Raw genomic sequence first — 14556 nt, forward strand, 5'->3', positions numbered from 1 at the left:
ACCTAAGAATATAATAAGTTAGTTAAAATATACACCAGAGGGGCTCAGCAACAGACTGGATGAAGCAGAACAGATCAGTGAGCTGAAAGACAAAGCAATGGAATTTACCCACACAGAGCAGAATAACAAGAGAATTAAAAAAAAAAAAGATAACATAAGAGACCTATGAGAAACATGCAGTGGAATAATACCCATATTCTAGGAATCCCCAAAGGAAAAGAGACAGAGAAAGGGACAGAAAACTTATTTGAAGGAATAATGGCTGAAAACTTCCCTAGACTGGGAAAGGAAGTATCACAGAAAGTTCCAAATAAGATGAACCCAAAGAGTACAACATCAAGACACCAATTTTAACTAAATTGTCAAGAATTACAGAGAATCTTAAGAACTATAGGAGAAAAAGAACTTCTTAATGTACAAGGAAAACCACATGAGGCAGTCAGCAGATTTTCAGCAGAAACTTTGCCAAGCCAGAAGGGAGTGTCATGACATAGTCAAAGAACAGAAAGGAAAAAACTTTTAACCAGGACGGCTCTACCAAGCAAGGTTATCATTCAGAATAGAAAGCGAGAGAAAGAATTTCTCAGACCAACAAAAGCTCAAGAAGCTAAAGAAGTTTGTAACCATTATCTGGGCTTATCACAATGTTAAACGGACTTTTTAAGCTGAAAAGAAATGGCACTAATTAATAACAAGAAAGCATATGAAAATAAAAATCTTACTGGAAGAGGTAAATCTATAGTAAAGAGTGGATTAACCACTTATTAAAGCTAGAATGAAAGTTAATAGACAAAGGTAGTAAAAATAACTATGGTTACAATAATTTGTTTATGGATTCAAAGGATAAAAGGGGGTAAAATGTGACATCAAAAATATAAAATGTGGGGAGACAGTGAAAATGTGGAGTTTGGGAGTGTATTCTAATTTTAGTTGTTGTCAACTAAAACAGACTGTTATCTGCATAGGATGTTTTATGTGAACCTCAGGGTAACCACAAAGTAAAGCTTACAGTAAATACACAAAAGACACAAAAGAAAATAAGAAAGGAATGTAAATATAATACTAAAGAAAGTCCTCAAACCATGAAAAAAACTGTTACAGCTAATAAGTGAATTCAGTAAAGTTGCAAGATACAAAATTAACATACAAACATCTGTTGCATTTCTATATAGTAATAATGAACTATCAGAAAGAATTTAGGAAAACAATCCCATTTACAATTGCATCATAAAGAATAAAATATCTAGGAGAAAAAAAAAAACACCTAGAAATACATTTAACCAAGTAGGTGAAAGACCTGTATACTGTAAACTATAAAACACTGTTGAAAGAAATTGAAGAAGACACAGGTGAATGGAAACATATTTTACGCTCATGGATTGAAGTAATTTATATTGTTAAATTGTCCACAGTGCTCAAAGCATTCTATAGATTCAGTGCAATTCCTATCAAAATTCCACTGGCATCTTTCATGGACTAGAACAATTCTCAACTTGTGTCAAAACACAAAAGAACAGCCAAACAAGAACAGCCAAAACAATCTTTTTTTCTTTAAATTTTTTAAATGTTTGTTTATTTTTCAGAGAGAGAGAGAGCATGAATGGGGAAGGGGCAGAGAGAGGGAGACACAGAACTGAAAGGGGGGCTCCAGGCTCCGTGCTGTCAGCACAGAGCCTGATGGCAGAGCTCGAGTTCACACTGCCAGATCATGAACTGAGCTGAAGTTGGAGGCCCAACCAACTGAACCACTCCGGCACCCCCCAAAACAGTCTTGAGAAAGAACAAAAACCAGAGGTGTCATGCTCCCTGATTTCAAACTATTCTAAAAGACTATATTAATCAAAACAGTATGGTATTGGCCTCAAAACAGGCACATAGATAAATGGCACAGACTAGAAAGCCCAGAAATAAACCCATGTACATAAAGTGAATTTTCAACAAAGGAGGTAAGAATATACAATGGGGAAAGGACAGTGTCTTCAGTAAGTGATGTTGGACCACTATAGTGCAAAAAATGTAATTGTCAATAAAACTTGACAGTTGTATATAAAAGCACAAAAGTGGGGGTGCCTGGGTAGCTCAGTCAGTTAAGCCTTGACTCTTGGTATCAGCTTAGATCATGATCTCACAGTCATGAGATTGAGCCCTGTGTTGGTCTCTGTGCAGGGCATGGAGCCTTTCTCTCTCTCTCTCTCTCTCTCTCTCTCTCTTTCTCTTTCTCTTTCTCCCTCCCCCTCAACCCACCCCCTCACAATGCTCGCTTACACTTTCTCCCCCTCTCCCTTTACCCTTCCGCCCAAAACCCCCCCTCACCCAAAAAAGCATGACCCTGGACCACTATTTTATACCATATAACAAATTTAACTCAAAATTGATGAAAGACTTGAATCTAAGACCTGCAGCCATAATACTCCTAGAAGGAAAGAGGTGGTAAGGTTCCTGACATTGGTCTTAGCTAAGATGTTTTCTTGGATCTGACCCCAAAGGCAAAAGTAACAAAAGCAAACATTTAAAAATTTTTTTTTTCAACGTTTATTTATTTTTGGGACAGAGAGAGACAGAGCATGAACGGGGGAGGGGCAGAGAGAGAGGGAGACACAGAATCGGAAACAGGCTCCAGGCTCTGAGCCGTCAGCCCAGAGCCTGACGCGGGGCTCGAACTCACGGACCGCGAGATCGTGACCTGGCTGAAGTCGGACGCTTAACCGACTGCGCCACCCAGGCGCCCCAAGCAAACATTTTTAAATGTGACTACATGGCACTAAAAAGCTGTATGGCAAAAGAAACCATCACCATACCAAAAAATAGCTACTGAATGGGAGAAAAGTTTGCAAATCATATATCTGACACGTGGTTAATATCAAAAATATATGAAGAACTCCTACAACTCAATAACACACACAGAAAAATCAATCTGGTAAAAATTGGGCAGAGGATCTGAATAGGCATTTTTGCAGAGAAGACATACCAGTTGCCAACAGGCACATGACAAGGTGCTCGGTGTCACTAATCACCAGAGAAATGCAAATCAAAAACACAATGAAATATCACTTTACACCTGTCAGAATGGCATTTATTAAATAGACAAGAAATAATAAGTTTTGGTGAAGATGTGGAGAAAAGGGAACTCTCATGCCCTGTGGTTGGGAATGTAAATTGGTACAGCCACTATGGAAAATAGTATGGAGGTGGCTCAAAAATTAACAAAAGAACTTTCCTTCATATGATACAGCATTTTCACTTCTGAATGTCTATCTGAAGAAAACAAAAACACTAAAGGGGGGAAAGATGCTGATACATGTAATACGGGTGAATCTCAACATCATGATTAATGAAAGAAGGCAGATATAGAAGAGAACATATAGTATGAGTCCACTTACATGAAGCTCTAGAAAAGACTGAGAAAGAAGATCAGTGGTTGCTTGGATCTGGGTTTTGGGGAGGGATCAGGTTTTGGCTAAAGGGGAGGAGCTCAAAAGAACTTGGAGTGATGAGGTGTTCTGTATCTTGTTTTGGTGTTACATACGTGGGTAGTATAAATTTGTCAAAATTTTTCAGAGTATACACTTCAGATGAGTGCATTTTATATATGCAAATTATACCAAAAAAAGTTAACTTAATAAGTTATTTCACAAAAACTAGAATGTACAGATTAATAGAAACTAAAAAGTAAATATCAAAAATTATTTTAATGAAAGATAATCTCTGCATTGAGATTTATTTAGTTTTGATTTTTATGTATGGTATGCCTTTACTCATTTGTTCATTATGTGTTTATTAATTGTCATGTGTTAGGCACTTTGTTAAGGATTGAGCATGAATATGGTCATTGTATGCTTTCACATTGTGTATAGTAGATTAGATGATTTGTAAGTCATGTGTGACCAATTAAATGATTGATTATTTCCACTGGTTAAAACAACTTTTGTAGAAATAGGAAAAAGTTTTATTAAGATATTTTTAGCTAATAATTTATTGAAGGTTGAATTTAAATGGTGCTTCTTTATGTATCAAGGATTTTTTTAATAAGGAAGCTATTTATAATATAGCTCTTTTGAAATAATATAGCTCTTTTGATGTAATAACCAGTTAATTTAATACTTTTAGGCTGTCTCTATTTTGGGAGATGAAGTCTTTAGGTTCCAAATGACTCTTTATCCAGGTGCCACAGAAGGAAAGGCCTATGCTGATATGTCGAAAGTAGATGGGAAACTTAGTCTCAAAGTGGGTTGTATTCAAATTGTTTATGTTCATAAATTCTTCATGTCTCTTTTGGTAAGTTTGTTTTAAAATATATTTATTTCTCATTGAGGTCTAAATATCTTTGCCTATACATCTGTAACTAGGTAGTCAAAATCTTTACTACCAGGGCTATGTGGTAAATACTGAAATGCTGAACAGAATATTATAGTGAAGGAAATCCTTTATGTGATGGATACCCAAATGAATTTTTGTTATTGTTCTCATTCTTTCACATTTCCATAGTTCTATAATTTAAAAGTACTTTTTGTTGTTTTACTTTAGGTATTTTCAGTGTTGTTTTATGAAATACCCTTAAAGGTATTTAGCTACAAGAATTTTTTTAGGAGCTCCTCAGGCTTATGAAGGACTAGTATTGGAATTTACAACTTTTGAATATAATTGTAATCAAAAAGTCTATAAAATTATTTTCTTTTAGTTATTATTTCCATGTAAATGTCATGGGCTGAAGAGTTTAAATCTGCCTATGCCTCTTAGCAAGACTATTATTTAGGGCTTTTAGTCATGGATTCCTACCTACACCATCATGTTTTATTCTTCTGGAAGGTAATTTTATTTGGAGAAGGGACAATTTAATTCACTTTATATTATTAGCTTCAAGAATATTGCTTCTAAAAGTCATCTTTTCTTCATTGGGAAAAATATGTTTTTAGTTGAAATTGAGATGAAATGCATCTTACTTTAAATGAAGTAATTTGGACTCTTGCTAATGATTGCAAGTTTATAGACCCTTAAGCATCTTTGCTTATGCCTGAGTACACTCAGAAAAAAAAACTTCAGAAATAAGCTGGCATTTCTTAGTTTCTAACAATAAACTTTTTTCCCTGTGCCCTAGAGGTACAAAATTGAACCTCTGTGGGAGAAGTAAATTGCTGTCCTTTTACTCACATTTGAATTTATTTTATTTATTTTTTTTAAGTTTACTTATTTATTTTGAGTGAGGGGCAGGGGCAGAGAGAGAGGGAGAGAGAATCCCAAGCAGACTCCGTGCTGTCATCACAGAGCTCTATGCAGGGCTCTGTCTCACTGACTGTGAGATCATGACCTGAGCAGAAATCAAGCATCAGAGGCTTAACCTACTGAGTCACCCTGGTACCCCTATTTACATTTGAATTTAAAGTGACAAACACTCATGAGTAAAGGGAGACTTAAAAAAGAATTGCCAACAAAAATTTCTCATAAAAAACAGATAATTCTGAAATACATAAAATGAAAGTTAAAAGACTCTTGTTTCTATAGGTAATAGTTGTTAATATTTTAGAGTGTGTCTTTCTGGACAGTCTCCATATATACAATCAGAAATAGCCTCTCTTTTGTTTTACTATTTTATTTAGTTTTTCTTTTTTAAAGAAGATGCTTTTTAAAGTTAATCCTGTTTTTTTTAAAGGAAATCTAAATATCTGTCTCTTCCAATAGAACTTCCTCAACAATTTCCAAACTGCCAAAGAAGCTTTGAGCTCAGCCACAGTCCAGGCTGCAGAAAGGGCTGCTTCCAGCATGAAAGACTTGGCTCAAAAGAGTTTCCGCCTTTTGATGGATATCAACTTGAAAGCACCAGTTATTATTATTCCTCAGTCTTCAGTATCACCTAATGCTGTTATAGCAGATCTGGGTTTGATCAGAGTTGAAAACAAATTTAGCTTAGTTCCTATGGAACGTGATTCTCTTCCTCCAGTCATTGACAAGATGAGCATTCAACTAACTCAGTTGAAGTTGTCCAGGTATACATATATAATCCAATTGTGTACTACTTCTAGAAATATAATTCTCATAAAATCTTTTCAAGGGGTAAAATACTCTGACTCTTTGTGGTTGTCATTCCTTATTTTTTATAATTATAAAACCATGACCATTGGGTTTTGGTCAGTGGTAATACTTGTGCACCTCATGGAATCTTCATTTTGTGTTACTACATTTATTATGTGGCTTTTTCCATTTTATAAAAATTTACTATTATAAAATTATAGTTTACTCAATTATAGTTTACTCAAAATTATTATTTTTCACTTCGCACATAGCTATTTTCTGTAGACAGAAGCAGACTTCTTAAAATGTACTAAAAGTTAAGATTTTTTTTTCCTCATTTCCAAACCTTGTCACGTTTGGGAATTCTCAGTGTGGTCTCTAAAGGATTATTGAATCCAAATGGGAAAGTCTTGGGTCTGTTGAATGACAAGAGTCATTCATTTGGTTGTGCAAATGGTTGTTGGCAGTCATACTTGAAATGACTATTACCATATGTTTGTTCAATGTGTGGGTTTGGTGAGTTTTTCCCTTTGAGTTTGGAGAAGTACCAATAACACAAAACTAAGGATTACATAGAGTTTCTTTGCCTTTTTTAGGAAGATGTTAAACATTTGTTTGTATAACATTGTACTAGTTGCTAATATTGAATAGTCTTTGTGAAAGATAATAAATAGTTTAATAGTCATTCTCTTTGTCTTTGGAATCAGCCTTGCCTAGATTTTATTTTAGAAACTCTTGATTTCTTCTGATTTGGATTAATTTGTGAAAAGAAGCATGTTCTAGAAGAATTCTGATAGCAGCCTTCAGTATCCAGGAAAACTGGAAACTATTATACAATATGATAGTCTTCATTTTAAAATGTAAATTTAAAAAATACAAAACAAATTCTTGTTTATCTTTCAGAACTATTTTGCAGTCTGGCTTGCCACAACATGACATTGAAATTTTAAAACCAGTCAACATGCTTTTGTCCATACAACGAAATTTAGCAGCAGCATGGTATATGCAGATTCCAGGGATGGAGATAAAAGGAAAGCTAAAACCTATGTTGGTAAGTGTATGTATACATTATGTGAAAATTGTGTGTAGGCTTTTAGCATTGATCACAGTCCAGTTCTAGTGTACATCAGAAGTGGTAATGCCTTGGGACGCCTGAGTGGCTCAGTCGGTTAAGCCTCCGATTTCAGCTCAGGTCATGATCTCATGGTTCATGGGTTTGAGCCCCCCATGTCAGGCTCTGTGCTGACAGCTCAGAACCTGGAGGCTGCTTCAGATTCTATGTCTCTGTCTGCCCCTCCCCTGCTTGCTCACTTGCTCGTTCTCTCTTTCTGTCTCTCTCTCTTCTCTCTCTCAAAATAAATAAATAAACATTAAAAAAAAAAAGTGGTGATGCCTTAAATGAGTACTTTGTTAACTGAAAATGAAGTCATCCTAATTCACTGACTTTTCTTTATTTCACTTTAGTCACATATCTGGTAAAGCCAGCAAGAAGTCTGAGATAAAACCTACTAGAGTTGACTGAACATATTATTAGTCATTTTGGAAAGGTCTGTTACAGTTTTAAGGCACTTGAATTGTAAGCCAGTATAAAGTAAGATTTAAATACCACATTCAAAATACCATAGGAGTATTCTTAATGTTTAAAAGCACTCTTTTAATTCGAAAATAGAACTTACGTGGCACATGGGTGACTCGGTCAGTTAAGCATCCAACTTCGGCTCAGTGCATCATCTCATGGTTCTTGAGTTTGAGCCCCATGTTGGGCTCTGTGGTGACACCTCAGAGCCTGGATCGTGCTTCAGATTCTGCATTTCCCTCTCTCTCTCTCTCTGCCTCTCCCCCACTCACACTTGCTCGCTCTCTCTCTCAAAAATAAATAAATAAACAAACATTAAAAAAAAAGTGAACTTTTTAAAAAAGTTTATTTATTTATTTATTTAGAGAGACAGTGTGCGTGTGAGAGAGGGACAGAGAGAGAGAAAGGGAGAGAGAATCCTAAGCATGCTCCGCACTGAAGCATGGGGCTCAAACCCATGAACTGTGAGATGCTGACCCGAGCCAAAACCAAGAGTTAGACGCTTAACCAGTAAGCCACCCAGGCACCCCGAAAAGTGGACATTTTAAATAGATGAATGTGTACATTTGGTAACCTATAAATACAGCATTGTTTATAATAGTGTGATTATAGGTTTCCATGTTGACTCACTGGGAGAGATGGTATTGGTCAAAGGTGGTAATGGAAGTGTAGGAGTCCTGTGGTTCTCCTGTGCATGTTTGTGAGACCACTGAAGACAAGCAGTAGGGGATAGGGGAGGACCGAGAGTGACTAAACCGAGTGTGTGAAAAACAAATAAAAATTTAGTAGTTTAGAAGTTTTTGATACCTGTGATTACTTCAGAGTTAGTTCTAAGATAAAACAGAAAGGTCAAAGAGTTCTACTCAGGAAGAAGTTAAAACTGAAGTTTGTTGTAGGGATGAAGGGTCCTTTGTGTAGTTATGAGTGGATATAATATAAGGGAAGAGTGTCTCTTTAGGATATTTATTCATAAAGATTTCTCTATTTCAGAGTATGCAACTCTCAGCTTCTCCCTTGCTGTTAAGAGATTAGATCTCAGGGCTAATATCTGACCTTTTCCCCTTGCTTTCAAGGAGTGTGTGGTTCTAGGTTTGCTGAAAGCAAAAGTAAAACCTGTATTTCTGTCAGTAGGAGAATATGGACTAAGGGACAGTATATTCATATTATGGGCAGTATAAAGCAGATAAGGTGAGTGAGCTAGAACTATATGAAACAAAATGGGTATACCTTAAACATAAAAGTGGAAAAAATTGAGTTGCAAAATGAGAGTACAATTCTATATTATTTCAAATTTTATAACAAACAATAGACATTGCTGTGTGTGTGTTTATGTTGTGTGTGTGTGTGTGTATTGTTTGTAGGGAATTCAATAGTGGTAAATATAAGAAAACATTCATGGGAAGAATAATTCTCTAATTCAGGATAGTGTGTCGCTGGAAAGGAGTGTAGCTGGGATGAAGTCTCATAGAAGTAAACATAGGTCTTCAACCATATCTATAATGGAGGAACAAGATCTAAAGGAAATGTGGGAAACTGTAAGATTTGACAAAGCTAGATGATAGGTACACTGGGGAGGATTATTGTATTCTCTCTGCTTTTCCTTTATGCTGGAAGTATTTCAAAAGAAAGACAAAAAGTAACAGATCCAGCATTTTAACATCAACGTGTGATCATCACTTTAACTAAAAGGACGCCTGTTAAATCAAGATGCAGCCTTAGTGGGTACAGGTTCCACTACCTGATGTGTCAGCAATCCAGGCCTCTGAGAACACCCCCTCATTGGTGTGAGTCTGTGTACTTTTTCTGGGTGTAGCTAAGAAAGGGTATCAGGTAGGTGACATCAGTGAGTTGAGTAAATCAGTTTGACAGTTCTTAACTGTGGGGCCATGTCTCAAATTGTCATTCACGCTTACGGAAGGGTTTCAGCCACAGCAAACCAGAGGGGATGGTGAAGTTCACTGCTTTCCAGGTATCTTGGTTGGTATCACACGTGGGAATGAATACACAGGGAAGTTCTGGGGAGTTAAAGTGACATCTATTTTCTTGGAGCAAACAAGAAATCGTTGGTTATTATCTCATGCTAAAGTATCTCCCCATTTTCATTTAGGCTGGGGTCAGGCACTTTTTCTGTCAATAAGGGCCTGTATTTGGGGAACAAAGTATTCTGTGGTATTCAGAGGAGAAGGTGCTGTGAATGCATGCATGCCTGTGTGAAGTTGTGTTTAAGTATTTGGAACAGTCTTTTGGACCGCTATATGTGTAGGGAAAATGTACAAAAGATAGAAAGATTAAAAGGTTTAATGGTTCTTGGCAGCCAGTAGCAACTTTGTTCTAGCTACTTCATGTTCTGCAGGCAACTAGGAGGAAGATGGTATTATTTCTTTTTTAAAGATTAAGAAACCTGAGTTAAGGAGGCTAAGAAACTTGGCAAATAGCACAGCCAGAAAGTGGTAGCGTTGATACAGTGCTGCCTGACTCAAAAACTCTCTCCCTCCCTCTTTGCTTCTTCATTTCTTTTTCTTTTTCTTTTTTTCTCTCGCTTTCTTTTTCTTTAAAAATTTTTAATGTTTATTTGCTTTTGAGAGAGAGAGAGACAGAGTGTGAGTGGTAAAGGGGCAGAGAAAGAAGGAGACACAGAATCTGGAGCAGGCTCCAGGCTCTGAGCTGTCAGCACAGAACCAGATGCAAGGCTCGAACTCATCAACTGTGATATCATGACCTGAGCCGAGGTCAGCTGCTTAACTGGCTTAGCCACCCAGGCACCCCATCACTTACTTACTTTGTTTGTTCCTTCCTTCTTTCCTTCCTTCCTTCCTTCCTTCCTTCCTTCCTTCCTTCCTCACACATTCCCTTTTGTAAAGGTGGGAGATCAACAAGATGCTCCTTTTCTGCTCTGTGTTTTTGTTTTAAAAATTCTTTGTGATGCATTATACTGTTCTAAGTGGCATTATTCTTGATAAGTTGCACAAATATCTTAGGTATGTCCAGATGCATATTTACAGGGAATAAGAGCTCCATTGCAGGAGAGTATCTTTTTACTTCTTGGTAGAGACTAGAAACTGAACAACACTCTTCCTGTATTAAGTTTGGATGGAAGTGAAGTGGAGGAGGGAGCTGATACTGGGTGAGAAGAGAGAGAGTCAGAGTGGCGATGGGGAGAGAAGGAGAGGAGAGAGAAGCACAGGTCCAGGAACAGTAGAAGAAAGATAGGAACACACCGGGAAGAAGAATGACATAGGCAGGTGCTCGGGCTTGGGATCAGACAGAAGGGTGCTTTACACAACAATAGTGTCTCCTACTATGCAATGAAATACTTGTTTCCTGTATTTACTGTCCCAACTCTTTTTTTTTTTTTTTTTCCTTAGGTGAACATTGAATTTGAGGAACTGTAAACTGAGACATGGATATGATATTCTGCTTTTTTATTACTTATATATTAACAATTTATTGTTGCTTTCTAGGTTGCTCTCAGTGAAGATGACTTAACAGTTTTAATGAAAATTTTGCTGGAAAATCTTGGAGAAGCTTCTTCACAGCCAAGCCCTACACAGTCTACCCAGGAGGCTATAAGAGTAAGAAAAGATGTTCTGGGTGGGCCTGACCACCTCAAAGGTATAAATTAATGAAGATTTTTGCTTTGATTATGGAGGAAAATTAGTGTTAATGCTGTATTTATGTATACTGGTATTTTTAGTTGTCTAGCACAATGTGTTATGAACTGTTTCAATACTGTAGTATTTACTGTGGAAAACTGGCTGGTACGGGGCCTGGGGCTGCCTTGGAGCTCCCAAGGGAAGGAGGTATGCTCATTGTCTTCCATAAGGGGAGGGGCCACCTACTGTTTGCAGGATACATGTTTGCCCTTTACTTCTAGCAGCTGAATTTGCTGAGTTTAGGAGCCATGGAGGTGGTGCACCTTGAGAAATAGCAAATTAGGCATGTAGCATGGCAAGGTCCAAAATTATCAAGAGAAAAAAGGGCCTCAGTATCCTACTCAAATGACTGGCCCAAGAGAAAGGAAGGTCTTCTGGTACAAAAACAGCTTTACTAATCTGGCTTTATTAGAGAATGATATAGTCACATACATAAGGGAATTTTCTAGATTATTACAATGGAATCATTTAAAAGCACTGAGCCTTTTAAATTAATCCATTTTTAAAGGATAATTTTTATAAAAGAAAAGTATCATTCTTGCTCAAGATATCATATAACACATAATTTTACTTTTTTCATCATTTAAAGTCATTTACGTGAACATATGTTTTATTAGACTGTAACTAGGTTAATATTTCCATGGCTTCCCCTTCTGTTGAATGGCCCCAGACTGCTGTGCTTTTATAATGAATGCTCAGATCATCAGCTATTACTTAAGAAAGCAGTACATAAAAGTGCCAGTTAATAATATCATTAACATTGCTTCTCCTGTATTTAGGCCCAGTGTGTTTTGAAATTGCAAAATAAATGACTAGAGTTGTGTGCAGAAAAGGTTTTTGTTTCAGGTGGATAGTTAGTGTTACATGGGGTTGGTGAGGTGAGCATCTTCTCCCCAGACTGGGAGTATGCTCCAGTACAGTCCAGACAAACACTAGATAAGCAGGCCATTGCCGTGGTTAGACCGGAACTATGTGCAGATGACTAAAAACAGCAGGCACACTGTATGTGATTAAATCAAGAGCTCATTATGTTCAGCTGTGGTCAATTTGTGTCTTTCGCTCTGGCTATACGGTTAACATGGTCCTTGGGAAAAGTTGTGAATTCAGAAAGCTGCAAAGATGGTGGAGATGGGAATATGAATTACTTTCAGGCAAAGTGAAGGGAAAAAACCCTAGCATTTTCCAACATGGCGAAGCCTTTATGTGGTTAAAGTTATGCAGTGTTTGCTCTTCCAGTATCTTGTAAGAACATTTCCCTATAAATGATCAAAGGATAGAATCCATCTCCAAAAGAGTTGATAAAATCAGTTTCTAAGAGTGATTGAAAACAGTATCTGTTTTTATTGTCTAAAACGTTTTTGCCTAAAGATGAGGGAAAGGACTAAATTACTTCTTGAAATCTCTTTTCCCCCAGAATTCCAAAGGCTCCCTGGCCCATATTTTATTTGAGCACTGTTTGTCTCTGCTCTTGAATTATATTCTTTTCTTGTAAATGTAATGAGCTGGGTGGTATAGGTAATTAAAGATAGCGAGAATTACATTATGCTAGCAGAGGATCTGTTATTGACTAGTCTGTTGTAGGACAAAATATTTTATTTTTCTCTGCCTCTAATTTCATAATCTCTTAACACTGGCTTATAACCATTTAGGTTAAATGCTTTGATAATTGTAAATTACTCTATGATGAACAGTCCTGCTCTGGGGGGGCTTTAAAAAAAAGTTGTCTTGGGGCGCCTGGGTGGCGCAGTCGGTTAAGCGTCCGACTTCAGCCAGGTCAAGATCTCGCGGTCTGTGAGTTCGAGCCCCGCGTCAGGCTCTGGGCTGATGGCTCGGAGCCTGGAGCCTGTTTCCGATTCTGTGTCTCCCTCTCTCTCTGCCCCTCACCCGTTCATGCTCTGTCTCTCTCTGTCCCAAAAATAAATAAAAAATGTTGAAAAAAAAATTAAAAAAAAAAAAAAAAAAAAAAAAGTTGTCTGGATACTCTCCAAGACCCCTTCTTTTTTGTTGCTTCTTTTAAAATGTAGATGGTCTCCCTCTGTCATTTTTCCCTATACTAAATATATATAGAATAAATCATTGCCATTTTAATTAATTCTCATAATATGATTTAAAGAATCCTAAAAAGTATGATACATATTTAGAATAATAGGTTATCATCTTTGCTTTTTAAATAAGTGTAAAATAATGTACCTACTTGAAGCTTTTTAATTTTCATTCTTATGTTTGAACCATCAGAACAAGATATGACAGACTCAAAGCTTTCTGTGGACCAAAATGTCACTCTCCAATTTGACTTTCACTTTGAATCTCTTTCCATTGTCCTTTATAACAATGATATAAACCAGGTATGTAGTAAATTTATTTAGAAATACATCTTCAGTTATTGATATTTAATTTTAAAACATTGGCATTTTTTCATTTGAATTAAAAAATTAATTAAAAAATTAAAATGTCTATTAAACTCTTACTTGGCCTACAGAATATCCATTGGTCTTGCTCTGTCTTCCCTTTGTTAGTATTTCTAATCTTCCTCAGCTAAGGAAAAATTTTTACTTCTTTTGGTAACATTAGCCCTGAACTACTTAGGTCCATCTCTAGTAGAAGAATTTTATATGTGAGTAATTAATTATATGTGTAATTTTGTTACATAGCTATATATGTGTACATATATAGCTGTATAAGAATAATTTAGTAGTGGCTTTGGAACCTTGGAGGATTCTTTTAAAATTTATAATTATCCAGGATATAAAAGCATTAATTATGTTTCTATTAAATAAATTTTATATGTAATAGATTTGTATTAAGGATACCGATTAGTGGATACAAGAACCAAGTATAGTGCCATGATTTGAAGTAATTAATGTACCAGTGCTATTTTAGAAAGCTATTTGTTGTTATGGAGATAGTATCTTCAATAAATAATTTTATTATATCAATTACATAATATCATAATACTCATAATAAATACATCATATTATAATACCCACAATTTGCATTGATTATGTCTGTTGTTATTGTCCATTCATGTTATCTTATGTTTCAAATTGTTTTCTAAGTTATTCATATTGCTCTTGAGCCTTGGGCTAGTGTCTGTCATTTATGCAGTAAACTACTTTCATTTCTAATGTTTAATGTTAATGAAAAAATAAAAAACATGACCTATGGGAAATGAATAGTTAAATGTATTCTTCATTGCACTTAAGGTACCATCATTCTACTGGTGCCCCAGCCTTAGAATGTTGATATTTTCTTTTACTTCCTTCTTTATTGACCTTTATTCATTCGACACTGAGTATTGCCATTTTTTTCTTTGTTCTTTCC

The 14556-nt window shown here is 36.1% G+C and overlaps 1 protein-coding gene across 1 annotated transcript in view; it reads left to right on the forward strand.

The window, feature by feature from the left end:
- The window catches only part of VPS13C (vacuolar protein sorting 13 homolog C), a 199444-nt gene that overhangs the window by 119650 nt on the left and 65238 nt on the right, over positions 1 to 14556 (forward strand). Inside the window, exons 43-47 of the mRNA XM_047075025.1 lie at positions 4108 to 4275; positions 5677 to 5981; positions 6910 to 7057; positions 11044 to 11194; positions 13471 to 13580. Of these exons, the coding sequence (XP_046930981.1) occupies positions 4108 to 4275; positions 5677 to 5981; positions 6910 to 7057; positions 11044 to 11194; positions 13471 to 13580 (882 nt within the window). The remainder of the gene's footprint in view (positions 1 to 4107; positions 4276 to 5676; positions 5982 to 6909; positions 7058 to 11043; positions 11195 to 13470; positions 13581 to 14556) is intronic.

This window comes from Lynx rufus, unplaced genomic scaffold, assembly GCF_022079265.1.
Source record: "Lynx rufus isolate CCGP_SWC_20201006 ecotype Redwood Valley unplaced genomic scaffold, mLynRuf1.p SCAF_13, whole genome shotgun sequence".
In the NCBI taxonomy this organism is placed as follows: Eukaryota; Metazoa; Chordata; class Mammalia; order Carnivora; family Felidae; genus Lynx; species Lynx rufus.